This window comes from Zingiber officinale, chromosome 8A, assembly GCF_018446385.1.
Source record: "Zingiber officinale cultivar Zhangliang chromosome 8A, Zo_v1.1, whole genome shotgun sequence".
NCBI classification, from domain to species: Eukaryota; Viridiplantae; Streptophyta; class Magnoliopsida; order Zingiberales; family Zingiberaceae; genus Zingiber; species Zingiber officinale.
Window position 1 is genome coordinate 8,158,238 of NC_056000.1, and position 14,809 is coordinate 8,173,046.

Sequence of the window (14,809 nt, forward strand, 5' to 3'; positions counted from 1 at the left end):
TCGAACTTATCCCATTTTTATAGTACGTTGGTTGATTGTTTACAAACTAGTTGTACCTACTGTTTATTTTTTGGGATCAATATCAACAATGCAGTTCATCCAACGATAAACCTAATTTGAATTATAGAGTTCTAGTAGAATCAAATCCGAATGAACAAAATATTGAATTGAATCATACCAGCCTATATTAGGGTTTATTACTCATTTTTGTACTTGCTATTTTATTTTTCAAGTATTTCTTCAATTGAGAGAAAAAGAATAATAGGAATTTTCTAATCTCATTCGGAAAGATACTATCCTCATAATTATCAATGACGATTTTTATCTATAGTATGACCATTTGAAAAAATGTGAAAAAATAAGGGAAATAACCGATACTACTGAAAGGATTCATCTTTGATTTTTGGTTGGTGGGTATTATAGTTGATATTTCTGTGATCGATTTAATAAGTATTTTCTTTTATGGTTCATATTTTGAGTTGGGTTTATCTTTCTAGTAATTATATGAATCAGATTATAGAGTTGGATTTATCTCTCTAGTAATTATATGAATCAGATTATAGACATGAAAGAGTAAGAACTCAATCTATGCCATCCCTAATGTTTAGGTCATTTTAAAATGTTTTCAAGATTATAAAATAAACACTGCCAAATCCAGCATCACATGCGTTTGCTGTGAAGACTGGAGAACTGGCACCAATACCAGAAGGAAATTATCATGGAAGTTCCTGCTCCAGACCAGTGTTCGCCAGGTCTTAAATTGCCCTATACAACCTGTTCCCCTTCAGGGAATCTGGCAGCTCCATGCACCAAAAGCAAAGCTTGTTCATCAAATATTTCTCATATCTCTCGGATCTGCATCCCCACCACTGTTGATCTGCCCCTGCCCCCTGTTTCATTTTTCCTTTTTGTCTTCACTTTGGCTTGTGAATTTTGACATTTTCACCGCAAATTAGGAAATTGAGGTGCTTTGGTCCCCTCCGATGGATAATTTGGAAATCCACCAAAACCTTTTGGCATTTGCGCTTTTGGAGAGCCTCGCCATTCATTCTGTTAGGATTGGATCAAAATGGTGGACTGGTTTCTAGTTCTTCAGGGATTTACCGAGGTTACCATGGGACTGCGACCTTGATTCCGGATCAAAGATTTGTTTTTTTTAATCTTCTATTGCTATTTCAGATCCCCATTTTTAACTAGGGTTGGAGTTGGGAATCAGATCTGCGGATTTTAGGAGAATGCCATTGACATTGCTTCAGGTGAGGCATTTTTAGGGTTGCACAGATGAGAGGAGTCTAATAGAGTTGGATAGATGGGCGATGAACTCAGCGTCCCTCTTGGTTGAGAGTTTCTCTGCTACTGTAGTCGGAAACCAAGCTGCAAAGATTTTTCCTTTAGCCTGTTTCTTTTGGTTTTCTGTAGATTTGTCGATTTCGTTAGCAATTTAAGCAGATAGGCTTCACATCAACCAAGGCACTCTAAAATCAAACTGGTGGCAGAGGGATTCTTGGTTTCTACTTGACTCTGTTTGAGAGTTTTTGTTTTGAGCTTTCTTTGCTTAGGACGTACAAGATGGCATGCATGAAACTGGGATCAAAACCTGATGCCTTCCACCAACAAGGGCAAGCTTGGTATGGTTCATTCTGTTCTTTTACTTCGTTTATTGATGTCAACTGGAAATCTACTTCTGTAATAATTGAAGTTATTAGACCTACTTCTTCTTTTCTAGGCTGCAGGAATTAAGTAGTTCAGATCTGCCATTTTATTTTATTTTTGGTAGTTTGATGAGATTTACATCTCCACGCTGCTTTCTGGTTCTATTTTAAAGTACTTATATGATTTATGATATTGATGACATATATAATTTTGGCATTCAAAAAGTGTCCTGCCTTTGAAAAGGTTTTACTCTGATCTATTACGCCTCCATGAAGTTTTTTAGCAAAAATCTCTATCAAGTATCAGTTTTGTGCTTCTTGTCTAGAAGAATGTCATTGCTGGTTTCTGCAAATTCATTTTACTGGATGTGGTACCTAGTTCAGAATTTTCCTATCGAATTTCCTGCTGCTCATTTTTTTCATAGTTTTACTTTTCCAATCATTGGATGGGCAACAAAGTTCTCACATATGATTATATTGACTACAATTGCATGAGCAAGATATGTGTTAATTAGTATCAACTACTATGTTTGACAGAATGAAACAGCTAGCATGCATGCTGCTACTGACTTGAAGATGCCCCCACGGGTTCAGTAGATGAAATGCTTGTCCTTGTAACTTCATGACACATTATGGATTTGCAAGATAGTTTTCTGATATTTATGTTGGCTACATTTGAAACATAACCAATTATGTTGGTCTCATCATTGCTGAGACCTTGCAGAAGGTTGATATTGGTTTCTAAATTTTATTTCTACCGTAAGCTTCCAAATGCAATTAAATCATGTGTGTTCACTTTTTCCCCACATAACCTTTCAAGAGGCCCTGTACCTGAATAAGGAAATAAGACATCAAAATTATATATTTGTATTTTTCAGGTTTTGCACAACAGGACTTCCTAGTGATGTTATTGTCGAAGTTGAAGAAATGACCTTCCATCTCCACAAGGCGAGGGCACTAACTCAGAATTTTATCTTGAAATTGGCTTGTACCAGTTAGTCATGTTCATTGATATCTTTTGCATTCCTCAATCATACTATTAACTTAAATCAATTGAAGTGGGAATGTTTTTTTTAAAGCTTTGATATAGTTGTAGTTTTTTCCAAATTGATTTGCATCAGCCAAGTTTTGATTTGAATATTCCTACACTTTCATTTGTTTCGCAAGTAATACATAGCTGCAACAATTTGAAGGTGTAACTACTTTTCAATTCTACTGGTCATAGTTTTAAGGTTCAAGTCATGGCATTTATATAATCATGGACTAGCCTCACAAGCAATATGGATTATTCACTACTTACCATTTTAGGCATTCTAAATACCTCATTGAAGGATTTAAACAGATTTATTCTGAATGTTGTAGTATATTGGATAATGATCATTTTTGGTATCCATGCTAGATTTCATGGCTTTGAGTTAGTTTGCGAGGATAGGCAAATTCCTTGTGCTATAAAATTAATTCACGTACTTCTTGCAGTTTCCTTTGTTATCAAAAAGTAGCCTTTTGGAAAGGTTAATTAAGAACTCTGATGAAGAGGATACTGTGATAAGACTGGCTGATGTTCCTGGTGGTGCACAAGCATTTGAACTTGTGGCTAAGTTCTGTTATGGTGTTAAGATAGAGCTCACTTCCTCAAATGTTGTTTGCCTGCGTTGTGCTGCCGAGCACCTAGAAATGACCGAAGAAATAGCAGAAGGAAACTTGATTGCTCAGACAGAGACCTTCATTGATCAAGATGTGCTTCACAGCTGGAACGATTCAATCAAAGCACTTGAAACATGTGATCATCTTCTTCCTCATGCTGAAAACCTTCAGATTATTAAGAAATTCATAGAATCTTTAGCTGTAAAAGCACGTACAGATCCAAATCTATTTGGCTGGCCAATGGAACATGATGCCATGCAAAGTCCTGGTGGCAGTGTTTTATGGAATGGCATAAGCACAGGAGCTAGACCCAGATATTGTAGCTCAGATTGGTGGTACGAGGATGTCTGTTCTTTGAGCTTCCCCTTGTATAAAAGGTTGATCTCTGCTATGAAATCTAGAGGTTTAAAACATGAAACTATTGCAGGCTCTCTGATTTGTTATGCTAAACAGTATCTGCCTGGTCTAGATAGGCGACCGAATGTGGCACATGGAACTTTGAAAAGTGCTCCGGATGAAGAACAGAGGCATCTCCTTGAAGAGATTGATAGTTTGTTGCCTATTGACAAGGGTGTAGCATCAACAAAGACTTTGATTGGTCTTCTCCGCACTGCCATAATTCTACAAGCTAGCCCAACATGCATTTCTAATTTAGAGAAAAGAATAGGCATGCAACTAGACCAGGCCGAGCTGGAAGACCTACTTTTCCCTACTTTTGCTTATTCCATGGAGGCACTGTACAATGTTGATTGCGTCCAACGAATGCTGGAATATTTCTTAGCCATGGATCAAGCATCTGCAGCAGCCTCCCCTGGTTCTGTCAGTAATGGGCAGTCGATTGGCTCCCCTTCTTTGATGCCAATTACTGCTGTTGCCAAGCTAATTGATGGTTTTCTAGCGGAGATTGCACCGGATATCAACTTAAAGCTTCCAAAATTCCAATCCATAGCCATTGCTATACCTGATTATGCCCGGCCTTTGGATGATGGACTATACCGTGCTATTGATATATACCTAAAGGTACGTGTTCGAGCATGACACACTAATCAATTGGTTCATGTAAATTTTATGCCACTAGATATTAGGTAATTGCATAAAGGTTTCTTCCACTACATTTCCCTTTGCTTTGTTGCTTTATGATTCAGCTTTTAGTAGTGTATGGAAGTCAAGACAAGTTGCATATGATGGGTTAGCCTGAGAAAAGATGACAAGGTTTAGGTGGTGTGTTTACAATTACTAGAAAGGATGAGACAAAACGAAATGGTTATACTGAACAGGCAAAAAAGAAGTCCCAGAGGATAAAATTAAGGGAAAATATGAACAAAGAAAATCATAGATTCCAAACTCAATCAACTTTTGATCAATCATAATCAATAGGTCATGTACAGCTTGTTCTTTTTTATTGTCGTTCATAAAAAAATTGGGCATCAGCTGTCTTTGATTTGTTGAAACTAGTCCATATGTTGCTATCAGGCACACCCTTGGCTCTCAGAATCTGAGAGGGAACAACTGTGCCGGCTGATGGACTGTCAGAAGCTCTCGCTTGAAGCTTGCACTCATGCTGCACAGAATGAGCGACTTCCTCTGCGAGTAATTGTTCAAGTCCTCTTCTTTGAGCAGCTCCAACTAAGGACTTCAGTTGCTGGATGCTTGCTTGTGGCTGACAACCTTGATGGTTCTCGGCCATTGAGAGGTGGAATTGGTTGTTCAGGTGAAGCTGGAGGATGGATGACCACCATCAAGGATAACCGGGTCCTGAAGGTTGGCATGGATAGCATGAGGACGAGAGTGTCTGAGCTTGAAAAAGAGTGCACCAGCATGAAGGAAGAGATCGAAAAGTTGGGTCGGGGAAGAAGTGGATGGATCAATATGCGAAAGAAGTTTGGCCTAAAGAGCAGGTTGCAGATATGCAGCGCAATGGGGAATTCCGTAAGCGAGAATCAGAAGGTTAAGAGTGGCAAAGATGCGCACGAGTTATAAACCATGATTGCAGAACAAATGCAACAGCCATCTCCTGATTCTCGAGCTTCAGTTCTATTTTTCAGAAATGTTGTTTATATACTTTAATCTCGAGGAAATTCTTATCAAGCTTGCACTTTTGACACTTGAAATAAGGTTGTTAGATCATGGTGTTCTCGATCGCGATTAGTTTCTTCTTTTCCTCCCATTTTGGTTCTTGTCTTGCCACATGTTTCAATCAAGTTTATATAGATTAGAAAAAACTTAAATATGAATCCAACTATTTAGCTCAACTCCATTTGTTTTGAGCAGTAGCTTTTTATTCTTTTGATTTGAATGTTTTCAAGAATTATACACAATTTCTGTTCATTTTAAGAACAAGTGTCAAAAAAACTTTGTAAAAAATAAGTAAAATCATTTGTTTCTCTAAATACTTCTAAAATTTTATTCATATGAAAATGATATTAATAGTTTAATTTTAGAAGGAAGTATTTTGACAAGGAAAAAATATTAAAAGTATTTTATATTGATGAAGCTTCAGGGAGTATATTATACAAATTAAGAAACATTAAGGGCTATGTTGATAATTTCCCAATTATTCTTGACTTACTTTTCGCGTTTTTTCCTATTTTCTATTGCTTGTTGCTGGAAAAGTTAGATCGGAAGACGGCGGAGAGACCGAGAGAGAAGGGAGAAATGGAGGGAGGAAGGGAGAAGCCCTTGAGGCGGATCGCGGAGGCGTTTGAGGGCTTGGCTGCTAACTCCCAGACGGCGCCCATGGAGGTTGATGCCTTCTCCCGGGCCTGCTCCCAAGTTTCCGTCCTCTTCAGATGTTTAGGAGTCGCGTTCAAGTTTGCGGAGATGGATTATGTGGCCAAGGTATTTTTTCCTTCGCCCTACGGGGTCGTGGTAGATCTCCTGAATTGGTTTTGAGTAGGGCGGTAAATGAACCGAACTGTGCGTGAACAAGCATAGTGTTTAGCTTGGTAAAAATTTATTTATGTTCATTTAATATACATAAGATCAATTAAATGAACAGCTTAAATAACTCATTTAACTAAACAAATAAGTTTGAACACATGGATCATGGTCATCAATAAAACTCTTATCAACTTGCTAAATAAATAAAGAAACTTTCAAAATAAACAAACAAATTTATATTATCAAGCTCAATAACTAATCAAACAAGCTTAATATCTAAAAGTTTCAAACAATCAAACAAGCTTGAATTGATAGCTCAATAATATCTAAACGAACCAAACTCAAACCAAGCTCAAGATCATAAAAAGGAAATTAAACCAAGCTTGAACAATCATTTTAACTGTGTATTTCATTTTGGGTTCGGCTCGACTTGGCTCAGTTATCTTTTCAAACAAGCTTGAACACCAAAATGAATGTTTTTTTCTCACAGACTTTAAATTTGTTAACAAACTGATTGGTTGCTGTGAGTCTTCGTCTTGAGGATACGATCTTAGGGTTTTGGGAACTTTAAACCATGGGCCACGAGAGTGAGCGGAGGCAGTGCATCATCTTAGCGATCTGTAGCTAAAAGGAGGTCAGTGGTATAGAAAGAAGTTGTATTTGTATGACAACTTTCCGTGTAGTTGTGATCGTTTAGTTGGTTGAGCACTTGCATAGGTTGTTCAGGAAAAGTGTTGTCAAACCTAACTTATCTAGTTCAGCAAGCTGTTTTTTTTTTTTTCTTTTTTCCCCTTTCTTTTCTATTTTTTCTTGCAAAATGATATTAAACATTTATCTATTAATTTCGAGTGCAAGACCAATGGTACGATATGCTGATTGAAGTATCGGTTAGCAAGTAAGCCAATAATGTATAAATTCACACCAAATTTCCTCACAATTTTAAAGGGCTAGAGAAGCAAGCATGAAGTTTTTAGGAAACCGTTCATGGCAAGTGTGGTCAAGTACATAGACTCTGGTGTTGTACTCCTTGAATTTATAGTGTGGATCAGATTGAATTTTATAAATTTAATTAGTTCAATTTTTAAAACAAATTTGGGACAAAATAGCGCCCCAAATATTTGATTTTTCACACACTACACACCTAAGCAAACTTGGTTTCACCAAGTTGTTGCTCCATGTAGTGGCTAGGCACCCCTTTAAAAAGAGCCCAAGAGGATCATGTGGGCAGTCCAAGTGGGTGTAAGGATTTTTTTTTTTATAAAAAAAAATGTTGGTTCATTTGACAGTAACTATATGTTTACTTGTTTATAAACTAGATAATGAAAATTTTCAGATTTTCTATGTGTTTACTTGTTTATCATTTTTTTTTTTTGCTTTTTTGGTTTCAAATATTAATCAGTCTTAATTTAATTTACTTCTTTTTTGTTTACTGTCTGAAAATGCCTTTTAATACCTTGAGCATGCTTAAGTCATTTTTGTAATGCTGCCTTCCTCATATTTTGACCTTTCTCTTGTGGTTCCTGAGCATAGGTTGAAGATCTGTCTGAGGCATCAAAATCTATCTCAACATTGAACAATTTGCTTGAAATAGATATTCAACAGGATTGCGTTAGACGTGGTGGGAGCCATTCTCGTAATCTACTTCGAGTGAAGCGTGGGCTTGACATGGTTAAGGTGTTGTTTGAACAAATTCTTCAAAAAGAGTATGATGCTGACTCCCTTTTATTTCCATTCGCAAATGTACGCTAAACATTCTCTAATATGATAGCAAATTTAACCTTTAGTACATAACATGGATAAGGCCTTGGTGCAATAGTAAAGTTACTGTCGTGTGATCTGGAGATCACGGGTTCGACTCTCGGAAATAATCTTTTGCAAAGCAGGGTAAGGTTGTATATAGAAGATGACATTAGCGAGAGTTTCGTGCACCATGCTGCCCGTTTAGTACATAACATGGATAAGCTTCATAAAAACACAATCCTGAGAGAGAGAGAGGGAACATTCAGGTTTTCACCATCCTACAAGGATGATTCAAATCCATTAGTAATTCTTTATTGATTTAAGTATCCAGCCTATGCCATGCTTAGAATGCAGTTAAAAATATATTAGATATGACAGTTGAATTTATTTTTTTTAGTTGGCACTAGGTATCGAGTTTATACCGACTAATCCTTGAGGTGACCGGTCTAGTCCCACGGAAGTCTCCCACCAACCACTAGGGTAAATCAGGAAGCGTCCATCAATCTAGTGTTCTTAGGTCAATCGCTCATTAAAGAAAATTTATCTGTTAATTCACCGAACTCGATCCTTAGTCACCTTAAATTTATTTTTATAACAGGTTGATTATTTATCCGGCATAAAGTTGTTACAAGAACTGGTAATTAGTCACCTGATGCTTATAATAAAATATTTGAGGTTCTGAACTTATCTAAAAATATTTCCTGGTTTCAAATGTGTGATTAGACAATTAAAAGGTGATTATATTTGTTTCTAGTTATAAAATTCAGAAGTTCATGAAATTTTATTTGAGCATTAAAGATTAATCTTCTCTATACACTGAAATCATTCCTTTCTATTCAGTATGCCTATGTCATATCGTCATTTTGAAGGCGTTTCTCTGGGCATCTTGGCTGCTTATGGAGCTCAGTACCTCATGATATCTGATGGCTTTAGAAGTGATAAGATAGACTTCCACGCCAAAGGCTTTGTTAACATTTAATATTTAATGTGTCTGCTACATCTGAAATTCTTATAAAATGCCTTCTATCTGTCATAAAATGGAATGAATTTACTGAGTTGTTAGACCAACGTCAGTTACCATAAACAAGAAAAACCTTTGCAGTCTTCCTTTTCAATTCTACTATATAGAATACATTCATGTTCATTTCAGTTCACAGTCTTGGTATCTTCTTTGTTGTTTGCTGTCTTATATTGTTACGCGTCATGAGATTAAGTGCACTAATTCTCTTTGACGGTTTTCTTCTCTGTCACAGTGGAAATTCCCTGAGGGATCCAGCATCAGTAGCCTATGCAAAGGTATTTGCTCCTCACCATGGCTGGGCAATAAGGAAAGCAGTTGCTGCGGGAATGTATGCCCTTCCTTCAAAAGCACAGCTATTGAGGAAGCTGAATGAAGACGGTGAGGTTCTGCTTCTGAAATTTGAACACGGTTGATACAGTAACACTTTTGAGTATAGTTGGACAGATACGAAAATGAGCATTATGCAGTCCTCATACATGTGAAAAATAACTATTAACCCTATGTTAATTTCTTTTTGTTAACATTTGATCCCATTCGTACAGTATGTTTCTGCTAATGGCAATTGACTTACAACTTGAAGATTATACAAAGAGTGGAGTGATGAGGATTAAAGATAAAGTTCTATCAGGACAACTGAAATCTTAATCCTATCACTTCAAATTATTCATCAGGGTATTCTTACAAATGTGAAATCATTTTTTTCTCTTCTCCATGGCAATATCAAATGGTCAAAAATACTTTTAACAGTTTTAGTGTATTATCCTTGTTTATGTGCTTTAACAGCATCAAAACATCAACGTAATATTTGATTAGATCAAAAGACATTGTCTCAGGAATTGGTTGACAAAATGATGTTCGCATGCTTAACTGTTTGACTGTGCCAGTAGTTTGCATGTTTTATGTTTTGAGGATATCAAAATTATATGAGTTCCATCTTCTAAATGTTCTACTTCCCTTTGGCATTCTCTATTTAATGGTAGATAAACTTGTGTAGGATACCTACTTATTCTATGGTTTATCTCATATCACTGGAACATTTGCTTGACGAGTAGAGCTTAAACCTCTTTAAAATAAGTATACATTATTATTGTTTGCTTGCATTCAGAGTCAAATGCAGAAACATTTTTACTGACAAGCTGTTCCATGAATACAGAAGCATCTGCGAGGACTTATATGCAGACTTACATCATATGTTCTGGTCCTGTCATCAACTCTATTGAAGACCTATTTAACGTTAGGCAATTGGGCATAGATTGGTGAGCAAAGATAACGCAATAGCCTCTCAATTTAACAATGGGAGTTTAGCAAAATCCATGTTAACTCATATGCCTCAAACGTGCATAATGGAATGAATAAGGACTAAAGATTTGATGTAAAAATATTGCTACCCTGCGGCAAACATGGTTGCGTTAGATTTTAATTTGTCAAGGTTAATGCTCAACACAAGATGTTATTCAAAACAAGATGAGTTGAACATTATATAATTTGGAGATGAACTGTGAGGATCATTATATATGATGTTTGTAACACGAATATTTGCACTGGTGTGAATCTCGCTATTCGATGCTTGAAGATCATTATTAATCAAATTAACCGTTTGATGTATTCGGAAAGATAATATCTAAATATTGTATAAAAATTGACAAATGGAATTAAAATTGAAATTGATAATTAGATGATTCATAATTGTTTAATACAGCTTCTCATAGAATAATGTTATAATAGTTATAAATCTAGATGTTAGTTCATAGTAATACACAATGACTAACAGAGCAACAAAAGCAAATTGATTCCATAATCTGTAAAAACTTTAATTTTTATATAAATTTTATTAAAACTCAAGTATTAAAAGTTTCTATTCTAGTTTTCGGATATACTATCACAGCAATTTACAATGCAATTCAATTAAAAACATTTTAGTAAAATAGATAAAAAATGAAAACTCGAAATATACCAAATTCTGTAACCAAAACCAATCCTGAAGGATTCTATAATTGTAAGCTTCAATAAAATTCATCTCTATGCTGGTATAATAGTGCTGATCACGGCAAATAATGACAAGAGGCAACTTCATTTGCTATCACAGAATTCCAGGAGATGGAGATAATTTTGTTCGATGAGAATAAGTAGAAAAATTTTCAAACTTCAAAATGTCATCTATTTGAATGGTCATAACAGAAAGTTCTTACGATGCCTTAATGGAAACAAAATAAAAAACATCCAGGCTCAGTGTGACTTGACATATTCCTGAACTACGTGAAGACCCTCCGACTCCTCACCGTAATCCTGCAAATAAGTGTGGAAAGGAAATTAGCTGCAAATCTTAAACCTGAGTGGGATGAGCAAATCGTAACTGGAAAGTGCTTCATTACCCTGAGGACAACACAAGAGCAACCCACCACTTTCCTTGCCTTACCCTCTGAATCAATCTTGCAAAGCTGCATAAGATTGAATATAATAAAAGAAGAGAAATACGAACTAAATTCTAAAGCTAACCCCAAAAACTATTATACATGAAAAGAAGTAAATGCCATTTTGCAAGGAACAAATTAGTTGCATGACAATAACCAAATGGTTTTGTTTATTTTATGTCTCAGCTCTTTGCCAGCAATAAGCATTGATGTGAATATAGAGATGATCATAAAAGAAAATTTTTTAAAAAAAAATCAACTAACCCCAGCCCACTCGCCAAGGGATTTAGCACTTGGCACGGTCACCAAGTGCACGTTGTGCTCAGCACACAGTGCCTTGACCAGCTTGGCATAGTCAGCCTGGTTGCAATCCTCTGCCAGAATGCAAAGAAGTGCAGCATGTTTCTCAATTGCCTTAGCAGCCTCACGAAGACCTCGGATAAGTCCATCATGGGCCAAAGATTTCTTCATCACGAGCTGCAGAGCAGTCATCAGGTCCATTGGTTCACCAAGGACTGGAGCAGATTCAACAACCGCATCATCGCTGCCACATAAAAAGATTCAAGTCAACAGTACAGGCAAATGCATTATGAGAATGGCAGATTTAAAAAAATGGCTTTAGCAAGTGATCCAAATAATCTGCATTTGGAATTAACCCTTATAGCAGATAGCATTTCATCATTACACAAACGTGACAGTTTGATTATGCTTTTATGTGAACTTGGCTTCAATTTTATTTCAAAAAATTTTAGATGTCAACCTGAGTAAAATATCTTTGTCATGAGGACTTGAGGGCATATAGGAGGGCATTGCCATTAAATAAAGTTTAAAGTAATTCAGCTTCAATATCTTGATGAAAAGTTGACTGAGGGATACTTTGAAATTTCTCGATTCATAAACTAATATGACACATTAAATCTCACAACTTCAACAGCCACTACGGAAGAAAAGTATCCCAGTTAATTGTAAATCCTCCACTCCTGTACATGTTTTTGATGATAAATTAGTGCATCTCAAATCAAGAAGCAACAAGGTTACACGATTCCTCAAAAAAACAATGTCCAAGTATCCATACTGTATCTACGGAGATGTATTATTGTCTGTACTTTTTTACAATTACATTATTAGCTCCTTTTTGAATTACTTCTTATAATTTGCTACTGAGTATCCTTGATATGATAAACTCGGAAAGCATACAGCCCCAAAACTACACTACTGTCAAGAAAAAAGAAAAGGAAATTGTGATAAAAGAACAAGGTTTCCTGATCTACGGGCCTCATTATGCATGTCTACGACAATCCTAATAACCCGTCTGTGACAAAAAATCAAAGTTGCAGGTAACCACGTGAACATCAAAGTACTAATTAGCATAAATACTAAAATCAGCAACGATATAAAGTGAGAAGAAGAAAGCTTACGCCGCCATTTTGTTTGCTGGAGTTGAAGGGTCGGAACCGATGAACGCCGGAGACTCGAAGAAGAACAGAGAACGGACGGCGCACCACTTCGAGGGTTAGGGTTAAGGTCGGGAGAGGCGAATTGATATAGTAAAGAAACAACACGTCTCAGCCGTGGATGTAATGCCTTATTTAATCGTGATGGTTGATTATTTTATAATTTTTAATTGACACATCCGAAAAATTAAGAAGGCTAAAAACTCGGTAGTAGTGGTATTGATTATGTAATTATTTAAAGCGAATGGTCTAACTCGAAAAGTGTCTAATTTCAATTTTCCAATTCGACCGGCGGTTCAATTATAAGGGCGCAGGGAAATCAAAAATAATGATCATCTCGCTAATCTATAAAGCTAAAATTAAGTCCCCAAATGTAGCACAATTGGGGGCGCATAATTTTCTAGTCGAGTGATTCAAAGTTCAATCTTCGAGATATCATTATCTGAAATTAACATCTCGGTCATATACTTTCAATTATGTATTTACATTTATCTTTCTCTATATTTATAAGACCGATTCCGGGGTTGTTGATGTGACGATTCCATAAAATTATGCTCTAATGAGCATATATTATAATTAGATGAATCTTGTAATTTTGTTTTATATGATTGTTTGAAATCGAAGAGATATTCTCGGTCCTATTAGGATTTTTTCTTAAAAAAGGACAAAAAAACAATTTGAGCTCAGAGGTGATATCATCCATCATATTGAATCCGATGGTCGTGAAGAAGAACCCTGGGTCCTCATCAACATTTCATCATCGCTCAATAATTGTCAGGAAAAGTGGTAGGCGAGTTTCGAACCCTGGTCTACCACGCAATCCCAGCAACTGACCTAGCCAACTAAGACGAATCCCGGATGGAATTAAACTAAAATATTTTTCTTTAATGAATATTAGATCACGAAATTTAGAATTTTTATAGATCAACTAATTGGTAATTACGGCATTACTCATTGTTTTTCTCAAAAAAGCAATGAAATACTTCTAAATAACTAGTTTGGCAGTTCAGTAAGCACGACACAAGCCACACGACAAAACACAGTGACAAAAAAAAAAAAAAAAGGCATAAAAGGAAACAAAAAACTGCCTTTCGTTAATCGTCGACCTCCCATCAGACGTTCCGCTGGGCGTTCTGTCCCCACGCCCACACCTCCGGCAGCCACGCGTCCGCGACAGGAGCGGCGCCACCTCCGAAGAGGAGGAGGTCTGGGAACCCGGCTCCGGCGCCGCAGCACTCGTACGACTGTAGTGAGAACAGAGACTGGCCCTGCTCGGCCGGCGGAGGAACAGCGACGGCAAAACTCCCTATTCCTTTGTTGCCGGCGCCTCCTCTGTTGCCCGCCCCAGCGACGGCAGTTGAGACCGGCGGCACCTGCGCACAAAACAAAAGTAAAGAATAGCTGTGTCGATCTAACTCGTGATGAGGAATGTTTCATATGTAGAACAATGAGACACAATAGCAAGAAGGAAAAAAATGCATCATAAAATATATAAACGCACGAGATTTTGGGAGGCGGCGCGGCGGTAGGTGGTGCCGTCGGGCTCGACGACCCAGCCGGCCTCTGCGGCGAGGGCGCGGAGGACGTCGTTGATGTCGGCGCGGCCAGGGAGGTCGTAGCCGCCGTGCTTCCGGAGGCCCTCCATGATCTTGGAAGTGATCGACCGCCTCATTCGCTCCCTCAGCTTCGTCTTCTCCCTCTCCCTCTCGGCCTTCCCCTGTTCTCCACCGACCCTGCTCTTCGCTCCTCCTGTGCTCCTCATAATTCCCACTACTCCGCAGTCTGAACTGCCCTATCATTCCATGACCTCCATTTATACCGCCAGTACATCAAATTTAAGCTCGAGATTAGTGCTAACGTTTCATATAAAATGAGAATTCGAAAGAACTTATTAACTTACTGGAGTTGTTGAGACTTTATTGATTACGTACAGTTTAATTTGTTGTAGGATAATATTAGCAAGTTGGGTAAGAGTAGGTGACCGTAGAATGAGGTTTGTTTGCATGA

General features: G+C 37.2%; 4 protein-coding genes across 5 annotated transcripts; 2 read left to right on the forward strand and 2 right to left on the reverse strand.

Annotated features, from left to right (window-relative positions):
* Window positions 1–662: 662 nt before the first annotated feature.
* LOC122012241 (BTB/POZ domain-containing protein At1g30440-like) lies at window positions 663–5,463 on the forward strand. Of its 2 annotated transcripts, XM_042568716.1 has the most exons (6): window positions 663–1,108; window positions 1,180–1,256; window positions 1,420–1,628; window positions 2,531–2,600; window positions 3,129–4,316; window positions 4,770–5,463. In XM_042568716.1, exons 3-6 carry the CDS (start codon window positions 1,570–1,572, stop codon window positions 5,274–5,276), a joined length of 1,824 nt encoding a protein of 607 aa, XP_042424650.1. In that variant the 5' UTR covers window positions 663–1,108; window positions 1,180–1,256; window positions 1,420–1,569; the 3' UTR covers window positions 5,277–5,463. The 2 variants fall into 2 exon arrangements, with proteins under 2 accessions (XP_042424650.1, XP_042424649.1); XM_042568715.1 differs by having other exon boundaries at window positions 663–1,256.
* Window positions 5,464–5,871: 408 nt separating this feature from the next.
* On the forward strand, window positions 5,872–10,514 carry LOC122012242 (accelerated cell death 11-like). Its single transcript, XM_042568718.1, has 4 exons — window positions 5,872–6,134; window positions 7,707–7,879; window positions 9,170–9,315; window positions 10,091–10,514. Exons 1-4 carry the CDS (start codon window positions 5,952–5,954, stop codon window positions 10,195–10,197), a joined length of 609 nt encoding a protein of 202 aa, XP_042424652.1. The 5' UTR covers window positions 5,872–5,951; the 3' UTR covers window positions 10,198–10,514.
* Window positions 10,515–10,989: 475 nt separating this feature from the next.
* Window positions 10,990–12,902, reverse strand: LOC122012544 (40S ribosomal protein S12-like). The gene is made up of 4 exons (XM_042569116.1): window positions 12,767–12,902; window positions 11,613–11,892; window positions 11,310–11,375; window positions 10,990–11,223 (listed from the first exon to the last, which is right to left on the reverse strand). The coding sequence occupies exons 1-4, from the start codon at window positions 12,772–12,774 to the stop codon at window positions 11,164–11,166; spliced, it is 414 nt and encodes a 137-aa protein (XP_042425050.1). The 5' UTR covers window positions 12,775–12,902; the 3' UTR covers window positions 10,990–11,163.
* Window positions 12,903–13,914: 1,012 nt separating this feature from the next.
* LOC122010483 (protein BZR1 homolog 2-like) lies at window positions 13,915–14,564 on the reverse strand. The gene is made up of 2 exons (XM_042567024.1): window positions 14,304–14,564; window positions 13,915–14,175 (listed from the first exon to the last, which is right to left on the reverse strand). Exons 1-2 carry the CDS (start codon window positions 14,562–14,564, stop codon window positions 13,915–13,917), a joined length of 522 nt encoding a protein of 173 aa, XP_042422958.1.
* Between the last annotated feature and the right edge of the window lie 245 nt (window positions 14,565–14,809).

What these genes read in the sequence shown, in the direction of transcription:
- LOC122012241 (XM_042568715.1), top strand. Translation starts at nt 1,570, where the DNA reads ATGGCATGCATGAAACTGGGATCAAAACCTGATGCCTTCCACCAACAA. An exon ending in CACCAACAAGGGCAAGCTTG is followed by an intron (nt 1,629 to 2,530) that starts GTATGGTTCATT and finishes TGTATTTTTCAG; the next exon opens with GTTTTGCACAACAGGACTTC. An exon ending in TGACCTTCCATCTCCACAAG is followed by an intron (nt 2,601 to 3,128) that starts GCGAGGGCACTA and finishes TACTTCTTGCAG; the next exon opens with TTTCCTTTGTTATCAAAAAG.
- LOC122012242 (XM_042568718.1), top strand. Translation starts at nt 5,952, where the DNA reads ATGGAGGGAGGAAGGGAGAAGCCCTTGAGGCGGATCGCGGAGGCGTTT. An exon ending in AGATGGATTATGTGGCCAAG is followed by an intron (nt 6,135 to 7,706) that starts GTATTTTTTCCT and finishes TCCTGAGCATAG; the next exon opens with GTTGAAGATCTGTCTGAGGC. An exon ending in GAACAAATTCTTCAAAAAGA is followed by an intron (nt 7,880 to 9,169) that starts GTATGATGCTGA and finishes TCTCTGTCACAG; the next exon opens with TGGAAATTCCCTGAGGGATC.
- LOC122012544 (XM_042569116.1), bottom strand. An exon ending in CCCTTGGCGAGTGGGCTGGG is followed by an intron (nt 11,376 to 11,612) that starts GTTAGTTGATTT and finishes AATCTTATGCAG; the next exon opens with CTTTGCAAGATTGATTCAGA. An exon ending in GCTCTTGTGTTGTCCTCAGG is followed by an intron (nt 11,224 to 11,309) that starts GTAATGAAGCAC and finishes ACTTATTTGCAG; the next exon opens with GATTACGGTGAGGAGTCGGA.
- LOC122010483 (XM_042567024.1), bottom strand. Translation starts at nt 14,564, where the DNA reads ATGAGGAGCACAGGAGGAGCGAAGAGCAGGGTCGGTGGAGAACAGGGG. An exon ending in GCGCCGCCTCCCAAAATCTC is followed by an intron (nt 14,176 to 14,303) that starts GTGCGTTTATAT and finishes TTTTGTGCGCAG; the next exon opens with GTGCCGCCGGTCTCAACTGC.